Below are 20095 nucleotides of genomic sequence, written 5' to 3' on the forward strand. Positions count from 1 at the left end.
GATCAGGGTTGTAAACAACCCAACCCAACCCAACCCGACACTGTTTCAGCCCTAATTTTAAACCCAACAACAATAAAGAAAAAATTGTAGTCAGATACGTATAAGAAAATAAATAAAAGACTTAAAGAGTCAAAATAGAATAACAGGAGAAAGGATCACACAACCCAGGAAATCTGAAAATCTCAGTTAGAAAAATAAATCCCACAACAATAGCTATACCAAAAGAACAAAAAACCAAAACAAAACCATTACCCGGATTTGATACTTGGGGGCCATGCATGGGAATCAGAAAAATGGGTGAACCCGAATCGACCCCATCCTGATTTATCCCAAAAAAAAAAAAAAAAAAAAAAAAAAAAAAGAAGAAGAAGAAGAAGAAGAAGAAGAAGAAGAAGAAGAAGAAGAAAGAAAGAAAGAGAGGAAGAAGAAGAAGAATCGACCCTATCCTCTTCTCCTTTTATTAGATGTAAATACTAAATACTATTCGGATTGGGGGTTCCAGAACGTAATAGAACCAAATTAGGCAATGGATGTTTACCAAAAAGGAAAAGAAAATTAGGCCAAGGAAAAGACACACTTAAATGGATTATATTCTGCAAGGATAAGATCCTCAGATGGACAAAAAAACAAGACACGTGGTGGAGTCGTTGCAATCGCTCTTATAGCACCAAACAAAACATGTGGCATCTATTTTGAACCATTAAACTTAAAGGATGCTTCCAAGCCACTCAAAAGAGGAGTACTCACCAAGAAGATCTTCTGGGTCCTTTCACAGGATCCCCTTACCTCACTTGTCACATACTCTGAATAAAGACAGATAGTGACCTACCATTAAAAATCAGTTCAGAATATCATGCTTTCTATCCAGTTCCAAGAGAAGAAACCAACTTTTCTGTTATATATATATATATATATATATATATATCTTACCTTGGGGGGAACAGGGAACCAAAACATCATAGCCACAGATGTCAGTTTGGGTTTCCCTGCTGAAAATTAGGTTAGTTTTGGCCAAATAAGTACAAAACTAGAAGCAAAGTTACTGAAACATCCTCTCTGCCGATTGCCTCCTACTGCACTGTCAAATGCTGTAGTGAATCCACAGCTCTGAGAAGTTAGAAATAATGGCCCCATTGTTGCCTCAGTCAGAAAGTCCACAGTCAAAGCTCATAATGGTCAATCAGAAGCTAGGAAAGATGGGAAATGTCATTCAAGAAAAGTGATATCCAGCATGATTCTGTGAGGCATATTTCTTCTATTCAATTGAGCAAAAACAATCTTTAAAATAATAAAGAACCTGACCAGTATTTTCCCCTTCCTTGAATCTTGAATATATAGTGATAACCAGCGGTTGTGTCCCTATTTCTAGTTTGAACTTTGCTGGCAACCAAGATATGTAAATGTAAGATTTAAAATGATATTTCGAGATTCAAATATTTCAGATATTAAATGTTTAGTTTCTTATTCAAATGGATCATATTATGGTGCCATTTATGTGGTGTCAGTTAGTTCTTACCCAGGTAAAAATCCAAATCGAAACTGAAACCTGTAACCTTGATTAGTAGACTGGCAAAAGCTTAACAGAAAAGTATTTGATTCCTCGTGGGATTCAGGAAGTTGTCTCCCATAGATTTCCAGGTGCAATGTCAGTTGTGAGAACTCCCAGAAATGTAATACGATCAATTAAAGATAAAATCTCATACAAAGATGATTAAGTTACACTTGGCCAGTTGAAAAGAATTTTAGCATAATATATCCGAGACAACTCTCCTAATTATTGCAAATTAACAACAAAATCATGTGACCAAGTTCAATACTCAGTACAAATACTAGGTAGCAATCCAGACGAGCACAATTTTGTTATAAACTAAAGCACCTAATTGACCAAGCAAACAGCAAGGAAAAAAGGTATTTACAAAAGCTAATGCAGACTTGTGATGTACATTAAAAAGAAATAAATTAAAATGTAAGAGCTCAGAACTGCTGAATGGACAATTAAGAAGATTATTCAACATCAGGAAATTTGATTGTTACCATTTATCACCTGCAAGTCTGTAACATGACTGATCCTTCGTGATACTTACTTGTTTTGGAACCAAAATTCAGAGACAAGAATAGGCTTCGATAAAAGCTATCTTTCTATACAAGCTCCTCACCTTTTCAGATTGATTGTATCTGTTGAAGCAGGAATGAAGCATGCCAGCGGCATGTGAGTGTCGGGGCCTTGAGCCTCTAGCTTTGTCTTGTCCACTTTAATTGGAAGTCCTTTAACTTGGAAATCGCTAAACAATTAAAAAGCATGTTGTTTTGGATTATTCATCCAAAACCCAACGACTATCTGATATGGGTATTGCCATCCTAGATAATATATGTAACTCTGCATTACACAGACCAACAAGCAGTGTGAGACTAGGCATTGTTAATCAAAACTACAATCTTTTATTTATTAAACAACCTGAGAATCAATAGCCGTTGGTGATTGTTTGTTTTGCGGTCAGGCAACTCAAAAATTTTTCAAGGCAAGGTAAATGGGAAAATTCAAATTCAGTTTTGCAAGGAGAACATCAAATTTATTGAATCTACATCAGATAAGATATTACAACGGTGAAGTGTACATGCAGAAAGTAGAAATCTTGTTTCAAGAATCTAATGCGTGTATTCTGAAAAATGTGGAAAAAAAATTAAAGAACACCGTAAAAATGTAAGAATACTAGGATAATTTTGAAATGATAATAGAAATATCAATATATATATATAATTATATACTTGGATCAACTAAGTTTCTTCCCAACAATATACACAGTTGAATCACCAGAAGGTATATAGACAAGTGCACTTATGCCAATTTGTCAAACCGTCAAAATAGAATCTGAAAGTCATACTTAATATATTACTTACTGAATTCAAACATACACAAAAAGACATCCAAATTAGAAAATTGAACTACAATATTCATACCAGGAAGATTGGACAGCTCAAGTGAACAACAATTGTTTCATTTCATATTGTATATGATAGGCAGGAAAAACTATAGCGTTTTAGGTGAGAGCGAGGCATACTCATGGAAACCCTTACTCCAAAAATTGTTACTTTGGAGTCGTATCCAACCTTCGTATTATGATGGATCTCAGTTTCACTTTAAAGAGAGTTACATGATTAGGACAAATAAGGACTTAGATGATACCACCTGAAATTAGCTTCATTTTTCATTCATGTATCCTCCAAACATTTGTTGGTTAGTTCAAAGAGGCAGCTCCTTTACCAATAGTGCAGAAATTTTATCGTTTATTATCTTCTACAGCATGTGAAAATTATAAGTATAGCCCCACTAGAATAGGTACATCAGAATATTTCCCATCCTAGTGCATGGATGCTAGATATGCCTAGCTAGCCTAGAATGCTCCCAAGCATAGTTGTCATGGCATCTATGCATCCCTGGGTTGGTTAAAAACTAGGGTGATACCATCTAGGTGACAAAGGCAACACTGGATGCCTAGGTGCCAGTATAGTGCCTAGAAGACGACGCCTTGACAAATATGCTCCCATGTAGAACACTTCTAACCTGACTGAATCTATAGTGGGAAAGAATCTATCAAATTAGCCTTCCCTCCCCCCACCAACAACCCCCCCCCACCCCACCCCCCCAAAAAAAATAAAAAAGATGCCCCATCTACCTAAATATGTTGCAATCTATCACAAGGGACAAGATTGTGAGTACACTTTGCCAGATCTGGTAGGCAAGGAGAACCATTCCTCCAAAATCAGCCTCCACACTGACCTTCCAACTAAAAATTGCTTAAAAGAACCCACATAATTGTATATTTCTTCATGCCCATTGGTTTTTTTTTTTTTTTTTTTGGGGGGGGGGGCTAAAGAAGCACCTGGACAATCAAGAGCATGTATTCTCCCCCCTAAATGCCTTGTTTCTTGATATAGAGTACCTTTCTTCAATAGATGATTTTAGATATCTAATGATCCTATAACTTATAAGCAGCTTCTAAATGAGCTACGCTAGGGTAGTGATATCACTGATAACACCAGATGAGAGAGAGAGAGAGAGAGAGAGAGAGAGAGAGTCAGACATTCTAATCTCTTCCAAAAGGCATGTAACAAAGATATATAAAAAGGGCAAATTACATATAGACCCATGGTTTCAGGACCGCAAACTCGGAACTCGAGTAGGCAACAACTGTGGGCCATTCGAGTAGAGCTCGAAGGTTCAAAAATGGACCCCATGGTAGTGGATGACCCTATTGATGACTCAGCCACTCTCTTAGAGTTTAAGAGAAGATAGAAAGTCAATCATGAAGGTGTTGAGAAGAGATTTTGGCATGTCCGAAAACTGATGAAGGAAAATCCAAATGACGAGGTAAATATACCTAAAAGTAGGCCTTTGAAAGACCTTTCTTTCGAAGCAAAAATCACCAGAATTGGACCCAAGTTGAGGGGGCAACTAAGGGCCGGTCGACCGAGCCAGTCGATTGCCCTGGTTCAACCGCCCCTTGCCCATTTCGGGGCAGTTTAGGGAAAACGGGTTTAAAAACCCTATTTTATGCCTCCACTCATCACAAAACGTATTTCTTATTGCTAGAGTGGGGTTGAGGGTTTTGGAGAAGAGAAAACCAAGAGAGATTTTGAATTCTTTTCATGTAGCATCGCATCGAGGCTTGAATCATCGCGGTAACGCCAAGAAAGGTGAGTGTTTTTTAAAACTCCTTTCTTTAACCTAGTTTTGATGGTTTTCTTCATCATTGAATGCTAGGTTTTGGTAGTTGGGGTTAATGGAGTGGAATGAGTGCTTCATTTTTCTTCTCTTTATGTCTCCCATTGTTTCTGAGAGATGATTACATGAATCATTGCATTCAAAATCATTTTGAACCTCTCAAAGACGCCCGCGGGCATTCGCGAGAGCCAAATTTAGGGCTTTTCGATTAGGCCTAGTTGGGATGAATTGTTGGCGCTCTTAGGACCCCATTACTGTTAATTAGAAGACCCCAAAGTCCTGCTTCAATTCGATTTCAAATTGAAGCCGAAATATGAAATTTTGCCTAAAACTAGGTTGATGGTGGGTTGACTGGCCGTTCAACTGGTCCTATAAGCTTTATGCAATCGGTCATATCCAGGAAATGTGTTTTTGACCTCTTTTGAACCCAAATCGATTCCCAATTGTTACTTACTCTTTCTCTTATGCAACTAGGGGTATTTGGGTCTAATTGCATACTCTTGGGTGAACTTTGTGGGACTTTGGAGAGCGTAACTAACTTGAAAGGTGAGGAATATATTTAACTATATCTTGTGTGATTGATGGTATTTTTTTAACTTTCATTATTGATATCTTGCATTACTTTTGATTTCTTATATCTTGTGACTATTGTGTGACTTTGCACAAATAAAAAGTAAGAAGTATGGTTGTTTTTACTTCTTTTCAAATCTTGTGAATGATGATATGAGAATGTGTGGGATTGATTTTGAAACTTAATCTCTTGTATCTATTTACCAACTAGGGTTGTGGGTTCACCCATTACCCTAGTGATGTTATATGAATATGCATTTAGACTTAAGTACATGAATGCTAGGTGTCTAAAAGTGTTTGGCTAGATAACCTCATAAGTACTACTACTTTTCCGGTAGGGGTATAATAACCAGTTAACCCGTGATGTTAGTGGATGGGTCCTGTGAGCATCAAGTAGACCCATTGTCATCATGAGATGGTAGGGTTGCATATAATAGATAAGGGCTTATAGGCGCTTAAGTCAAGTAAGCAACCCGTGAGAGAACATGGAGAGCATCATGTCCACTATATGTGGATGACCATAGAGTTGATAAATGGAATCCAACAGATGCCTCCCGTTGAGAATCTCATTTCTAAGTGGATAAGGATATTAGACCAACAGATGTCTCCCGTTGAGGAATGATATCCGAACCATATGTAGTACAAGACCGTATGACTATGTATTGGGCTTAGAGTAGTCCTTGACACGCATAAGTTTTCATGCCAAAGGGTGATGTGAGAGAGTGGTAACTTATATCCCCAGCCATGGATTGATGTGACTTGACCCAACAACCGTGGAGAACCCAATAGACGTCTCTTGTTAAGGGAGAGTGAATGAGATTGCTCAAAGGAGACCGGTGTACGACTTAATGCGTGTCTACCTAGAGACTTCATGATAGAGTTAAGAGCATAACATCATATTCATTTATTTTTTTATATTATCATGATTAATCTTATATGTGTGATGTGGGAACTTGTAAATGAATGCATGATATGTTGTTGAATTGACCTCATTGAGTTTTGTTGAATTCATTCCTTTTATATACATGTTTCTTTTAGATTATACTGCAGGTTATGAAGACTCCATTCAAATGGAGGATCCGTCACCGGCAGACTATTATGAGGAGATATTGAAGAGGAGGAGGACTCACATGGAGCTTCGTGCCTGTGCCAGGACTGCCCCTATGGAGCTGGATTCCAGTAGGGAGCTAGCAATGCTTTGGGATTCAATAGTGTCCTTCATGGCACTATTTTACATTTATACCCTCAAATCTTTCGAGAAGGGAGAGGGCATTTTCTATCAAAACATTTAGTTTTTCCGCTGCAAACTATTCTTTCCTTCAAACTCTGATGTTCTTTTGATCAACATTAATTAACATTTAACTTAGTTCATGGATGATTGTAATCTCATTATAAACTCAGATTTTTTATAACTTTAGTATTTGAACTTGATTTATTCTTGTCATTGATTATGCTATGTCATATGTTTGTATAGATTTGTGACATTTGTCATTGAACCTTGGTCCTATAGTGTTTCATCCCCATAGGTATTGGGATATGGCCGGATCCGGCTGGGTGGGGTGTGACAGACCCCCTGCGTTTGTTATCAATTAGTAATTTAGTATCTTTCATTACACATCTCCAAATAAATGGTTTGCATGCCCCCACATATCATTTTATTCCAACATTATCACGATCTCATACTGTCATACAAACAGGGCCATAACTTTACCCTACACTTCATAAAATGTGTGATTAATTTGTTTTATTAATATCCAAATACTTATAAATTACTTGAAGTCTCTTTGGGATTCCTTTATGTCGTAGCTTTCTTTACTTATTCCTATTCAAAGGTAACTAACAACCAGCAGGCAACTTCAGGATGTTCAGACCAAGTTCCCATTTAAGGAAGTAATATTGACATGAATTTAGGAAGAGTTCAACATAGGTACAATGAGAGCACTTGAGTAGTGTCAGTTTTGCTACTCAAGCTAATGCATCATGGTAGCCAACACCACACTGCGTGAACTCCATTGACCACCAATACTGGTGAATAGTCATTAATATATCCTCATACTGATTATAGCTAGTTTAACTACTGGTGTGAATTCTGTTTCAGGAACCTTTTTTATCTATTTCAATTTGAACAGCAAATTGCATCCAAATATATTACCCATGTGTTAAACCTACAAGGTTCCGGGTGCGATTCTTCCAAAAGGTCCTCATCTGATAAGATAATGCCTATTATTTATAGGACATTTGATAGGCCATTTCTACAATCTCGTTCCCAGACAACTGCGTCTCTCTTGCAAGGATGATACATAATAGATCTTCTTTCTGTTATTAACACTGAATAACTTGGGATAATGCAAGTCTGATCTTGCATATTTGTTAATTCCATTAAGACATTTTCCTTCTGACTTAATTTACTGACATGCGTTGTAACAAGCCTAAGTATGGTAAAAAAAGTATGAGTCGCTTCAAATTCACGGTTTAACATTATTAATAATAGTGGTGTATCTTACATGAAATATAAGAAGAGTACGTTTTCATAACCAGAAACAAATGAAATCCAGGGGGTCCTTCCACTCCTAAGCATGATTGATTGATGTACTTCAAATTATTTATAGAGGTAGAAGAATGGCAATCACCTCATATTTCAATTGAACATGGCCCTAACGCAGAAGTCAACCTCGAACTGGGGAACCCGCTGGAGATTGATTGCAGCCAGGATCAACAAAATACAGATGAACAATTGAATAATTTGAATTTAATTGCATTTTTTTCAGCAGTGATATGGAAGAACGAGAGCATTTTGGATGGACTCCCAATAGTTGTAGTGGTCTCAAGGACAACAGCACACCAGGGGATGGATTGATGTTGCTCAGAAGATAAGGGAAGATGGAAAAAGATAGGACAGGAGCAGAAGCATGGTAGGCCATCTCAGCCTTGGGCCTCTCACCCACAGTTATCTCAGCTGTTGAATACAAGTATTTCCCATACCAAACACTTGCAAGCAAGCAATAGAAATTTCATAATTCATGTAAATTGATAAGCCTATTTATAGCTTGGGCTAAGCTTTACAAAATAGAAACTAAATCAAACTAAATGGAAACAAAAGACTGAAAAGAAACCTAGGAAAATAGACACTTGTAAATTAAACGTCATGTCTACCTTTAACTTTGAAATTAGAAATTAGTATTAACTTACTAGGAACTGAACATATAAATTAAACCAATAGCATCTCCTAATATACTACTCCACCGACATCATGCAACTAATCTTCACACCAGCTGTCCATATCAGCCCCCAAATGACTGTTCATGCTTGCCTTTGGTTTGGGGGTGCCTTATGTAGTGCTCCATCAAACCAACAAAAACTTGCTACATCAACAGAGCAGGCGGACTCTAACAGCAGTCACATCCTACAACCCTGCCAGCCTGGTTTGGTGGCTGGGTGCATATGTACTATTCTACGTCAGACACTCATACACGTGGCCATGTCCATGATTCAAAGTGTAGGTTACAACTGTTTGAGTTCACAAATATACCTGCCACTTGAAGCAGGACCAAGCTAGATATATTGCATTACATTAAACCTGCTCTAGGAATGGCAAGGTTCTACTCAAAATCAACCAAGAGACATGGGGGGGACAATGTATCTCTATCCGAATCAACTCAACAACACCAAAATCATCTGCGGTACAAAATGTTCATGACCCATGAGTTATAAAATATGTTATGGATAGAAATAAAATTTTGTAATGGAGAAGGCTTCCTAACCTATGAAGATACTAATTTTAATCCATCCACAAAATTATTATGTAATTAAGTGTTGAAAGGTAAATATTTTCAATGCAGGAATTTTTAACCTGACCTAAATTAGGATGCATTAAGTTACTCTGTATCTTTATATACATAAGCTATTATAAGCTTTTTATGAGACCTACAGCAAAGAAAGACACATTAAGAAAGCAATGGGCATAGGAAGTGTAGGGTAAAACCAAATTAATAACTGAAAAGAAAAGTAAGTAGACTCAAAATTTGAAACCAAACAAAGTAGAAACATTTCAGGAGCAAAAACTTACTTTAGGTGCTCGCAGAAAAGTATTAACAAATTAGAACATAAGAAAAATCCAAACTAGCAGTGAATAGGGAGCCTGTAACTTAAGACTACTTCCCTCAAGTTCAGGTCCAGTATGGATACTATGAAAGAGAACAAAGCCCTAGAATGTTCTGCTATGAGTGTGGTTTGCTGGACTCAGAAATCTAAGAAGTAGGGCATCACAGGCTTTTAGCTTAAGAAGAAAGAAATCAGATCAGAATAGAGATTGCTGTTTGGATGATCCACAGTACTAAACCTAATGTTAAGAACTAAAACACGATGGGAAAACTCAGCGCAAGAGACTTTATGATTTGCAGGAAAATAACTAGAAGGACGAGAAAGGGCAGTTATGACCTTGGAATCACCACCAAGGCCTATGGGTTTGGATTCACCACCAATCCCAGCTTGCTCAATCATTGAAACAGTACTGAAGCAGAATCACCAATGCACCAAAGAGGGAATAGATAAATTTGTCAACAACACAAATTGCTTTGTTAGTAGGGTAGCTCCTACTCTACACTGCAATCAACTCATGGCAATTGCAGTCGGACACTAAATTTTATCACATCAACTGAAGGCAATCCATTACATAGATTAAATGTATCAGGCACTACATTCAAGAATTGAGCAGCCAGTCACAACTTCTGTTCTGTTATGAAGCTCTATGCCACTACCCAGTTTTTCCCCTGACAAAGAAGCAGTTCTACTCTTCTGCGAGCACCTAAGGTACGTTTCTGCTCCTGAAATGTTTCTACTTTGTTTGGTTTCAAATTTTGAGTCTACTTACTTTTCTTTTCAGTTATTAATTTGGTTTTACCCTACACTTCCTATGCCCATTGCTTTCTTAATGTGTCTTTCTTTGCTGTAGGTCTCATAAAAAGCTTATAATAGCTTATGTATATAAAGAAACAGAGTAACTTAATTCATCCTAATTTAGGTCAGGTTAATAATTCCTGCATTGAAAATATTTACCTTTCAACACTTAATTACATAATAATTTTGTGGATGGATTAAAATTAGTATCTTCATAGGTTAGGAAGCCTTCTCCATTACAAAATTTTATTTCTATCCATAACATATTTTATAACTCATGGGTCATGATCATTTTGTACTGCAGATGATTTTGGTGTTGTTGAGTTGATTCGGATAGAGATACATTGTCCCCCCCCCCATGTCTCTTGGTTGATTTTGAGTAGAACCTTGCCATTCCTAGAGCAGGTTTAATGTAATGCAGTATATCTAGCTTGGTCCTGCTTCAAGTGGCAGGTATATTTGTGAACTCAAACAGTTGTAACCTACACTTTGAATCATGGACATGACCACTTTCCCTGCACCCTCCATATTCTAGACCTCCCCTCCTCTGGCCCCAAGCCTTTCAAATTTTTCGATATGTGGGCCTCCAGCCCTACTTATCTCCCTACGGTCATCGAGGCTTGGAATCAGCCGACCCATTGTTCCTCTCTCCCCTTGATTGCCCTCGCCCACAAGCTCAAGAACACTAAGCTTGCCCTCCGATCCTTGAACTCCTCCACTTTTGGAAATATCTCCACCCAAGTCTCCTCTTGCCGCTCCGACCTCTCTGGTATCCAGCTCCTTCTCCAAAGGGATCCCTCAAACATTTCTCTTGCTGAGGAAGAACGAGTGCTCTCCCTTGCTCTCTCTTCCCTTTCCTCCCAAGAGGAAAATTTTCTTCGGCAAAAAGCGAGAATCAAATGGCTTGAACTTGGGGACGCAAACACTGCATACTTCCACCACTCCCTCAAGGGTCGTTTGAACTACAACTCCATTCCTGGTCTCCTGACGAGGAGCGGTTCCTGGATCTCTGATCTCCCTAGCATAAGGAATGAAGTTGTCTCTTTCTTTTCCTGCCTTCTCTCTCCTCCTTCCCTCCCTCCTCGGACTCCCATCCACCCCTCGCTCCTTAACAAGTTCATCTCTCCCTCTGATTTGGGTTCTCTCTGCTCTATCCCCTCCCGTGAGGAGATCCTCCTTGCTATCCGCTCTCATAAGGCTAATCGTGCCCCTGGCCCTGATGGTTTCAGTATGGGATTCTTCCTATCTGCCTGGGACTTCATTGTGGAGGATCTTGTTCACGCCATCCGGAGCTTCTTTCTCAATCCCTCCCAGATCTCCTCCATTAACCAAACTTTCCTCTGTCTCATTCCCAAGAAGCCTGGAGCCACTTCTCTTTCTGATTTCCGCCCTATTTCCCTCTGTAATGTTATCTACAAATTCATTTCCAAAATCCTTGCCAATCGTATCAAGAAAGTTATTCCCTCTCTTGTTAGCCCTAACCAATTTGCTTTCATTTCGGGCCGAAGCATCTCGGACAATATTCTCCTTTGCACGGAAATCTTTCGGGGTTTTGAAAGATCTTCTCACTCCCCGGCTGCTCTTTTGAAAGTGGACCTTCACAAAGCCTTCGATTCTATCCGATGGGATTTCATTAGTGAGGTCCTCTCTGCTATGGGATTTCCTCCGGCTTTTGTCCACTGGATTGAGTTGTGTATCTCCACCCCCTACTTCTCCATCATCACAAATGGCTCCCCTGCTGGCTTCTTCCCCTCTAGGGTGGGAATCCGCCAAGGCTGTCCTCTTTCTCCTTACCTGTTTACCCTGGCTCTTGAGGTCCTCTCCCGTATTCTCCAATCTAACACGGATCAGCTCCTCATCTCTCCCATCCCCAAATGTAGATCCACTAACTTTACCCACCTCGCCTTTGCGGATGATCTCATGATCTTCTCCAAAGCTGATCATCAATCCATTTCCACCATTCTTTCCTCCCTATCCTTCTTTGAATCTCTTTCTGGCCTCCGTGTCAACCTCAACAAATCCTCTCTATTTCTCTCCGGTGTCTCGGATTCTACCAGAGCCTCTCTTCTGCGGCTCTCAGGTTTCAGTCCTGGCTCCTTCCCTGTGACCTACCTTGGTCTCCCCCTCATCCCCGGCAGGCTCACTCGCCATCATTGCTCCCCCATGCTTGATCATATTAGGAAAAAACTCCAACTTTGGAAAGGTAAGCTGTTATCCTTTGCTGGGAGAGTGGTGCTCATTCAATCTGTCCTCCAATCTTCTTATCTTTATTGGAGTGGTATCTTTTCCTTCCCCAAATCCATTATCCAGTCCATGGAGTCCCTCTTTTGTGCTTTTCTCTGGAAAGGCCAAGAAGTCTCTAAATTCCTTCATCCCATCTCTTGGGATGCGATCTGTCGTCCCAAAGCTGAGGGTGGCCTTAGAATCCGTCGCATCCTTGATGTTAACTCGGCCTGCCTCCTCAAACTCATATGGAAGATTGCTACCAAGAATGACTCTATTTGGGTCTCTTGGGTTTATTCCTACATTCCCAAACATGACTCCTTTTGGACTGCTTCTTGTCCCTCAAACCAATCTTGGATCTGGAGGAAGTTACTTCTCCTCCGGCCCCGTGCTCTCTCCGCCATTTCTATCCAAGTTTCGACTGGCTCTTCCACCCTTTTCTGGCTTGACCCTTGGCATCCGTTGGGCATTCTCTTCACTCTTCTTGGCCCCCGCTCAGTCTATGAGACCCGCATCCCTAAGACTGCCTCTCTTGACTCCTTTATATCCCTTGGGGCCTGGTCCCCTCTCCCCCACCCCAATCTCGCTCATGTCTGGAACTCTCTTCCCCCTATCCTAAACCTTCCCCATGATACTACCATTTGGTCCCCCTCGCCGTCCAAATCCTTCACCACTTCCTCTGCTTGGAGCCTCCTCCGTTGTCCCCACCCCCTTGTCCCCTAGTCCCATTTGGTTTGGTTCAAAGGTCACATCCCCCGCCATTCTCTCACCCTTTGGAGAGCTATTAACCTTGCCCTCCCTACCCAATCATTCCTCATTAGCCGCCACATCCCCGCCAACCCTAGTTGTACCCTTTGTTGGAGTGGTTCTGAGGACATTGACCACCTTTTCTTTTCCTGCCCCTTCTCCCGCCCCCTTTGGGATAGAGTCCTTGCATCTATTTGGCCCCGCTCGAGACGCTCATACGGGTTTGTTCGTGATTGGTCTTGGATCTCTAGGAATTTTGCTGGTAACTCAATTTGCGATCGCCTTGGCAAGTTAGTCTTTGGTGCCACCATCCATCACATTTGGTGGGAGCGCAACCTGCGAAGATGGACTCCCAAATCTCGCTCCTTAGATTTGATTTGGAAAGCTATCTTCTTTGATGTTTCTTCTAGATTGCTCTCCCTTCCCCATCCCCCTGTTGCTGACAACCCCAGAAATAGGTTAATTGTTAGTTTTTGGGGCCTCAGCTGTACTCTCTCCCCCTCTTCTTGAGCTCCTTGCTTCTCCCCCCCCCCCCCTCTCTTTCTCCTTCCCATTTTGTATTTCTCCTGTTGTTCTGCCTGTTGCTTTAATATATTATTTATTCATCCAAAAAAAAAAGAAGCAATTCAAGGAAATTCATTTGCATTAAGAGGAGCAAGTCTTATCCGGAAATAGTAGCAGCCAGAACCCTAATGCAAAGATATGCTCCAGTAGTTATAATCAATATACTTAATTTTAATAGATGGCACCTCAGGCATCTTGCACAACATGGAAAAAAATTAATAGACAAAATGAAAAATTACCAATTCTAGGCTTGTCATTCTTTCCAAAGATAAGAAGCACGATCAACAACTAAATAATCTCCACGGATATCCTTTACAACTCGAATCTCTTCATCGAGATACACAGTTTCAAACCTACACAAGTAAAAAGGATTTCACATGGTTCTATAAACTTTGTAGGAAAGTGCAGATCACAAAACAGGTCACTACAACTAATGTGCATCCTCAAGCCCTATAAATAATGCATGATTTTAGATAGATCTTCTTATACTGTTTTTCTTTTCACCCACCCGCCGGGGGGGGGGGGCTATAGGGATATGGTGGGAATTGTGAGACAATTTTTGTCATTTAAATGCATGATCTGAAAGGAACGGCAATTCATAATTCACTATGTAGAAATGCGATTTATTTTTGATGATAACAAATCAATTTGTAATCAAAATACTTTTCATATCTCAACAGACATAAAATTGTACACGATTCCTAGTACCCAGCTAAGCAGGAATACAATTAAAAGTACTGACTGGAACATAGCAGCACATGACAGGCAACACCTTACTAGGTATGAAATGAACAGATTGAGAAAGGATTTTACAACAGCACACACACCCCGAGAGAGAGATTGGGGAATTATTTTGTGACCCCATTCGATGAAATACACATTCTTCAAGTAAAAAGTTTTGATGGTAAGACCTTTTCTGATTAAAAGAACTTCAATAATAACCAAATAGATGGAGGAAGAATTAATTTCCAGCAAATGGATAGAAACCGATGACCAGAAAACATGCACAGCCACAAAGTGAAACCAGAAAACAATGGAAAAACTTATATTTCCACATTGTGAAATAAAGCAATGAATTTGTAGTAGTATAAGTTCTATATAAGAAAGGCTCACTATTTTGACATTTTCTTTGCATATGGCAGATCATTATTGAAGTATTAACCATAAACTACAACTAAAAACAAACGATAGTAGTCATATGCAAGGAGTTCAGCAGCACAAGATAGTGGTCTCATATGTGGGGAAGCGAATTCACAGCTATGAGGAAGAAACCAAGCAAACAATTGCACACAACACGAGAACTTAACATGGTCTAGCATGATTGCCTACATCAACCCAAGAAAACCAGAGATGTTTCAATAACCTAGAAAAGCTATTTACATCAGTCTCCAACTCACCTTGTGATCTCTTTTACTTGTCCTCAGAAATTTCCCACAAAGGAAAAACATAAACCTAAAAATCCTAATCCCCACACAATTATATTCTTATCTATGTATATATAATAGACCACAACCTGACCCAAACATATACAAAGCCAACAATAATTATGCAAATATCCTTAACGAACAGTGGTGTAGCCCCAACATAATCAAATGAAGGAGGTAGAAAAGCCAACGATGACAAAGTATCTTTTTGTTTTCTTCAATCTCAACATCTACAGACAGTTTTGTCAATATCTTGTTGAACTCATTCGAATGTCACACGAATTTAGCTCTCTTTGCCATTCGATGACTATATAATTATTTCTTCACAAAAAAAATAAAAATAAAAATTGTCAACAACGTAGACTTCTACCTAGTCTCTTTGCACAAACTTACTCCAAATCCACAATTCAGTGACCTTGCAGAGAGTATCATTCACAAGATAAACTAGGTTGTTATCCACTAGATTTCTAGACTCTAACTTCATCTTATCGAAATCTTTTAATTTCTTCTTTGGATCCTTAATTGTCCCATCTCACATAAGAGTATTCTTCACCAGTTGTTGACATCATTAGGGTCATTGAAGCTTTCTATATAAATATTGATTTCTTAATCGTCGGTCAATTTAAACAATCTACGAGCTCCATACTCACGACCAACCTAAACAAACTTGATCATTGTAAATTTTCCTTTAACCTACACAATCTATACAAATAGACCGAAACATGTCTGATCTACTGTACAAAGACAGAGCTACAAAGGGCCGGGGGGCCATGCCCCCCTGATTTTTTAAAAATTTGGATTAGTTTCCTAAATTTTTCCTTCTTTTTCTCTTTCACATTTGAATATCATTATTTGCTCCCCCCCCCCCCCCAAAAAAAAATATATATATATATATACAACTGAAAAATAAATTTTAAAGGTGGTATAAATGTCATTCTCAATAGCTATCGAATGGTTACAATTAAAGCCCTATTTCTAAGGAAGAAACAATTAAATCCCAAAGAAACTAACTCATAATCCCAAAATTTCTCCCTATTTAATCTCTCCCCTTTCGCTTCCTATTTCTTCTCTCCTCTTTCCTTCCCTATTTCTTCTTTCCTCTTTCCTCACACCCCACATGAGGCTTAGGGGAAACTTGGAAAGGCTAAACTAAACGTTGTAGTTCATTCCTAAATCTTCTCCACAAGTCTCTCTCTCTCTCTCTCTCTCTCTCTCTCTCTCTCTCTCTCTCTCTCTCTCTCTCTCTCTCTCTCCCATTTTCTTTGTTATCTTGTCTCTCTTTGTCAAAATTTTTATTAATTTATTTTGATTTAATATTATGAATGGAATATTTGTACTTTGTAAAGTAACTAACTACCATGATTCGTTTTATTTGCATCTAGCCTTCTACTATGGAAATCATGTGCTTTTTCTATGTAATGTTGATTTTGTAAGATATTTTTTTGTTAACGATCCTCATGTTTTAATTTACCTATATTTTGTAGGGGTAAATATCATTCTCAATACAAAAACAACAATAAGCTTTTTCCCAACAAATGGGGTCGTCTACATGGATTCTTACTCTCCAATCAATTATGTTTGAGGTCATGCTAGATACGAGTCCCAAGCTATGCATATCCTTTCTCACCACTTCTCTTAAGGTTATCTTAGGTCTGCCCTTAGCTCTCCTAGTTCCTTCAATTTGGATTATATCACTTCTCGGTACAAGGGCATTTAAAGGCCTCTGTTAAACGTGATCGTGCCACCTCAAACGACTTTCTCATAGCTTATCACTTATGGAAGCAACTCCTCTACCAACTCTAATATGATCATTCCTTATCTTATTCTTCCTAGTTTTGCCACTCATCCATCTTAGCATCCTCATTTCTGTTACACTGAATCATTCTCAATAATTTACCTATATTTTATTATACATGTGGGCCCCACACAATATGTGTGGGCCCACATTTGGATATGATAGAATAATTCAAAGGTGGGACCCCTAGTGGATCCTACAAAGGCCCCACACAATATGTGTAGTGAAAAAGCGTTAATGCTCCCCGAACGGGGAGGTAATCCAAACTCTCATAATGTGCTCCCCCCATGTTGAATCTTGCTACGCCCCTAGATCTACACCATCTAGTTTGTTCATAGAAATATTGAACTTCACTCATTACCAAGCTATTCAATTAACCAATTCCACCTTTTTCCTTCTTCTTTTCTTGGGGTGGGGGTGGGAAGGGTTGGGACTCTTCTAGGCCATACCATACACCAATTGTTCCTTCTCCTTTTAACTAAGATAGGGCAGCTAAACATGAAAGAACTGTACTTTTGCTTTGCCACAGTCTATGCTTTAGCCTTTTTTAACCCTTCTTCTTTTGGGGTTTTTTTTTGGGGGGGGGGGGGGGGGAGACCTTCACAAGTATGAAAACACATTTTTCCTTTCCATACGCCTTTCTGCTTTCCCTCCTCCCTCAAAGTGAACCTCTTTTACTTTCTAACTTATTTCTCTATCTTCCAACCACTCTATGGACGTAGAAGTGAAACACCATATCCACACATTATCATATCCTATTGTACCTTCTGCTTTCCTTCTAGACTGTCTATCTCTCTAATATCTCCACAAATCACCCATGACAATGTGTTGAATCTTGCTTTGATACCACTTGATGAGGACAAAGCACAATCGTGAGGAAGAAATCAATTAAATAAACATAAAATTGGAAGAAAAAAATAACATGCTATGGCACAACTGCCCATATCCAACCCAAAGAATCAAATACTTTTCACTATGCTTTAGAAACCAAAAGAAGAAAAATCCTTCACAACACTCTACATTTGTCATTTGTCACCTTGTAATGTATGCTTGTGTCTATAATACATACTCCGCACAGGATTATAATTTAATCCTCATGTATGTGATGGTTCTAGACCTGATCCGAAGATACACAATCTCAATAATAATTATGCGAACCACTACAGGATACAATACATAAGACCGAAGAATATAAAGTGAGGCTTTATATTTAGATCAAACATAAGATGATGAGCTCAACCGATCAAATAATCTTCTACTGTATACAACAATAAACAAAATCTGAATCAAAGTAAAGAGAACTGACTTACCACCCCTGTCCAAAGGGCGGCAGAGGAAACTCCCAGTCCTTGCCACGCAAAACTGCACTTGTGAAACTATAAGAAACCAAAAAAATTATAAGAAGAGGGGAGTGGAATTTTAAATCGAAATATATGGTTTAAGAAAAAAAAGGATTAGAATAATTACCTGAAATTCACCCTCTGAGGCGAAGCAACTTCGATAGTTGATCGAACGAAAAAAACACCAGACGGAGGAAACGTAATTACATTATTTAGAGAACCTTTTTCAACATCTATAACCTGTAAAACATCCCCCGTTTGAGTCCCGAAGATATGAGCATTCTTAATTATGAAAAGCTGCTCTTTCTCAGTAGTCCAGAGCATCCTCCATGTAGCCGACAAAGAAGGACCAGTAGTAACGGAATCATTCCCCAGAACTTCCAACGCATCGATCGCTTTTATGATTTTCGATCGTTTCGACAGATTTCCCTCGGTTTTAACCCCTCTCTCCTCGCCTGATATTAGCTCGAGTAGATCGTTCTTGACCAGAGTAGCTTCCTCCATTTTCGTCGAGCAGACAAATATCGGAGTCCGCCATTGATGAGTTCTCGAAGGATTTGATTTTCCAGGGTTAGGTTGTCGGAGCTTCGACGAAGTTAGGGCTGTCGAAGAAGCGGGAAGGATAAATGATAATGCCATTAGCTGCACTCTCTCACTCGCTGCTCGTTCATCTCACTTGTAAGGTTGTTAATTGTCGCTATTTTAGTTGGTTTAAATCCAACAATAAATTTGAATTTCATGAATTTAATTTAAACTCCATTTTTTTATTTTTTTTTTTATTTTATTTTTTTATTTTTATTTTATTTTTTTAATTCACATCCTTACACCGTTACACGTCCCTGTTCTCTCCTCGTTTCCTCTTCTCTCTTTATTTTTGCCATTTTGATATTCACAAAGTAGAGTTTGGAAAATATTTCAAGTCTCCATAATTCAAGACACCCTTACAAGTCCCTATTCTCTCCTTATTTTTGCCATTTTGATGTTCACAAAGTAGAGTTTGGATCATTTATGATAGTTAACGGTGAAGAAAGCTGCAAATAATAATGTTTCTGGTACATTACTACTAACCTCAAATACTTTAGTATTTTACCAATATCTAATATTATTGGCGAAATGCCCAAAATCCTTATCGATAAAGATTTGGTCACATGAAGCTTGATCGTTAGTAGTACCAGTGGAAGATTATGGTGATTAGTTAGTTGCACAATCACTAACGGTTTGGAAAGTGTCTGGCACAGCTTTAGTTATGTTATGTTGATGTATTATTATGTTTCATGTGTTCAAGATGTAATGTTCTTTTAGCTTCGTTAACTCACTAGTTTTGATGGCCTTGCCAAATCATGTCCGATGGTTTGGCCCAGTGGTGAAGCTATATTAGGTCCCGGGGCTAAGGACTCCCTCCCCTCCAAAACTAATTTTTTTGAAAATCTCATTTGATTCTCTATCCTTTTTTTTTTGGTTAATCATTTACTTCTCAATCTATCCATGTGTTAAATATAAGTACTTGTCCACCCCCTCTCCTTTTCAAAATGTTTCCTCTCCCCTTCTTGAAATTTTAAAATTTTATCGTATAAACCTCTTTCTATGCGTGAAATATCAATATTTTGGTATTTGATCGGATAAATTGTTAACTATAAAGAGAATGAATATAAATTTTACTACATTTGTGTGAAATTTCGGTACTTGGGACCCTTCTCAATGTGAAACCATAGCTCCACCCATGGTTTGGCAATTTTTTGCTCCTTGGCTTGTTAGTTTGGTATGTTTTTTCTCAGGATTATTAATATACACATATTTTCTCATTCATTTAAAA

The 20095-nt window shown here is 38.8% G+C and overlaps 1 protein-coding gene across 2 annotated transcripts; it reads right to left on the reverse strand.

Moving 5' to 3' along the window:
• Nucleotides 1–430: 430 nt before the first annotated feature.
• LOC149013432 (Plastid-lipid associated protein PAP / fibrillin family protein) lies at nt 431–18965 on the reverse strand. Of its 2 annotated transcripts, XM_089159199.1 has the most exons (4): nt 18410–18965; nt 18253–18318; nt 13963–14076; nt 886–2377 (listed from the first exon to the last, which is right to left on the reverse strand). In XM_089159199.1, the coding sequence occupies exons 1-3, from the start codon at nt 18919–18921 to the stop codon at nt 13977–13979; spliced, it is 678 nt and encodes a 225-aa protein (XP_089015325.1). In that variant the 5' UTR covers nt 18922–18965; the 3' UTR covers nt 886–2377; nt 13963–13976. The 2 variants fall into 2 exon arrangements, with proteins under 2 accessions (XP_089015326.1, XP_089015325.1); XM_089159200.1 differs by lacking the exon at nt 13963–14076 and having other exon boundaries at nt 431–2377.
• Nucleotides 18966–20095: the final 1130 nt, after the last annotated feature.

This window comes from Hakea prostrata, chromosome 6 (assembly GCF_041222555.1).
Source record: "Hakea prostrata isolate BN-2017 chromosome 6, UWA_Hpros_2, whole genome shotgun sequence".
Taxonomy (NCBI): domain Eukaryota; kingdom Viridiplantae; phylum Streptophyta; class Magnoliopsida; order Proteales; family Proteaceae; genus Hakea; species Hakea prostrata.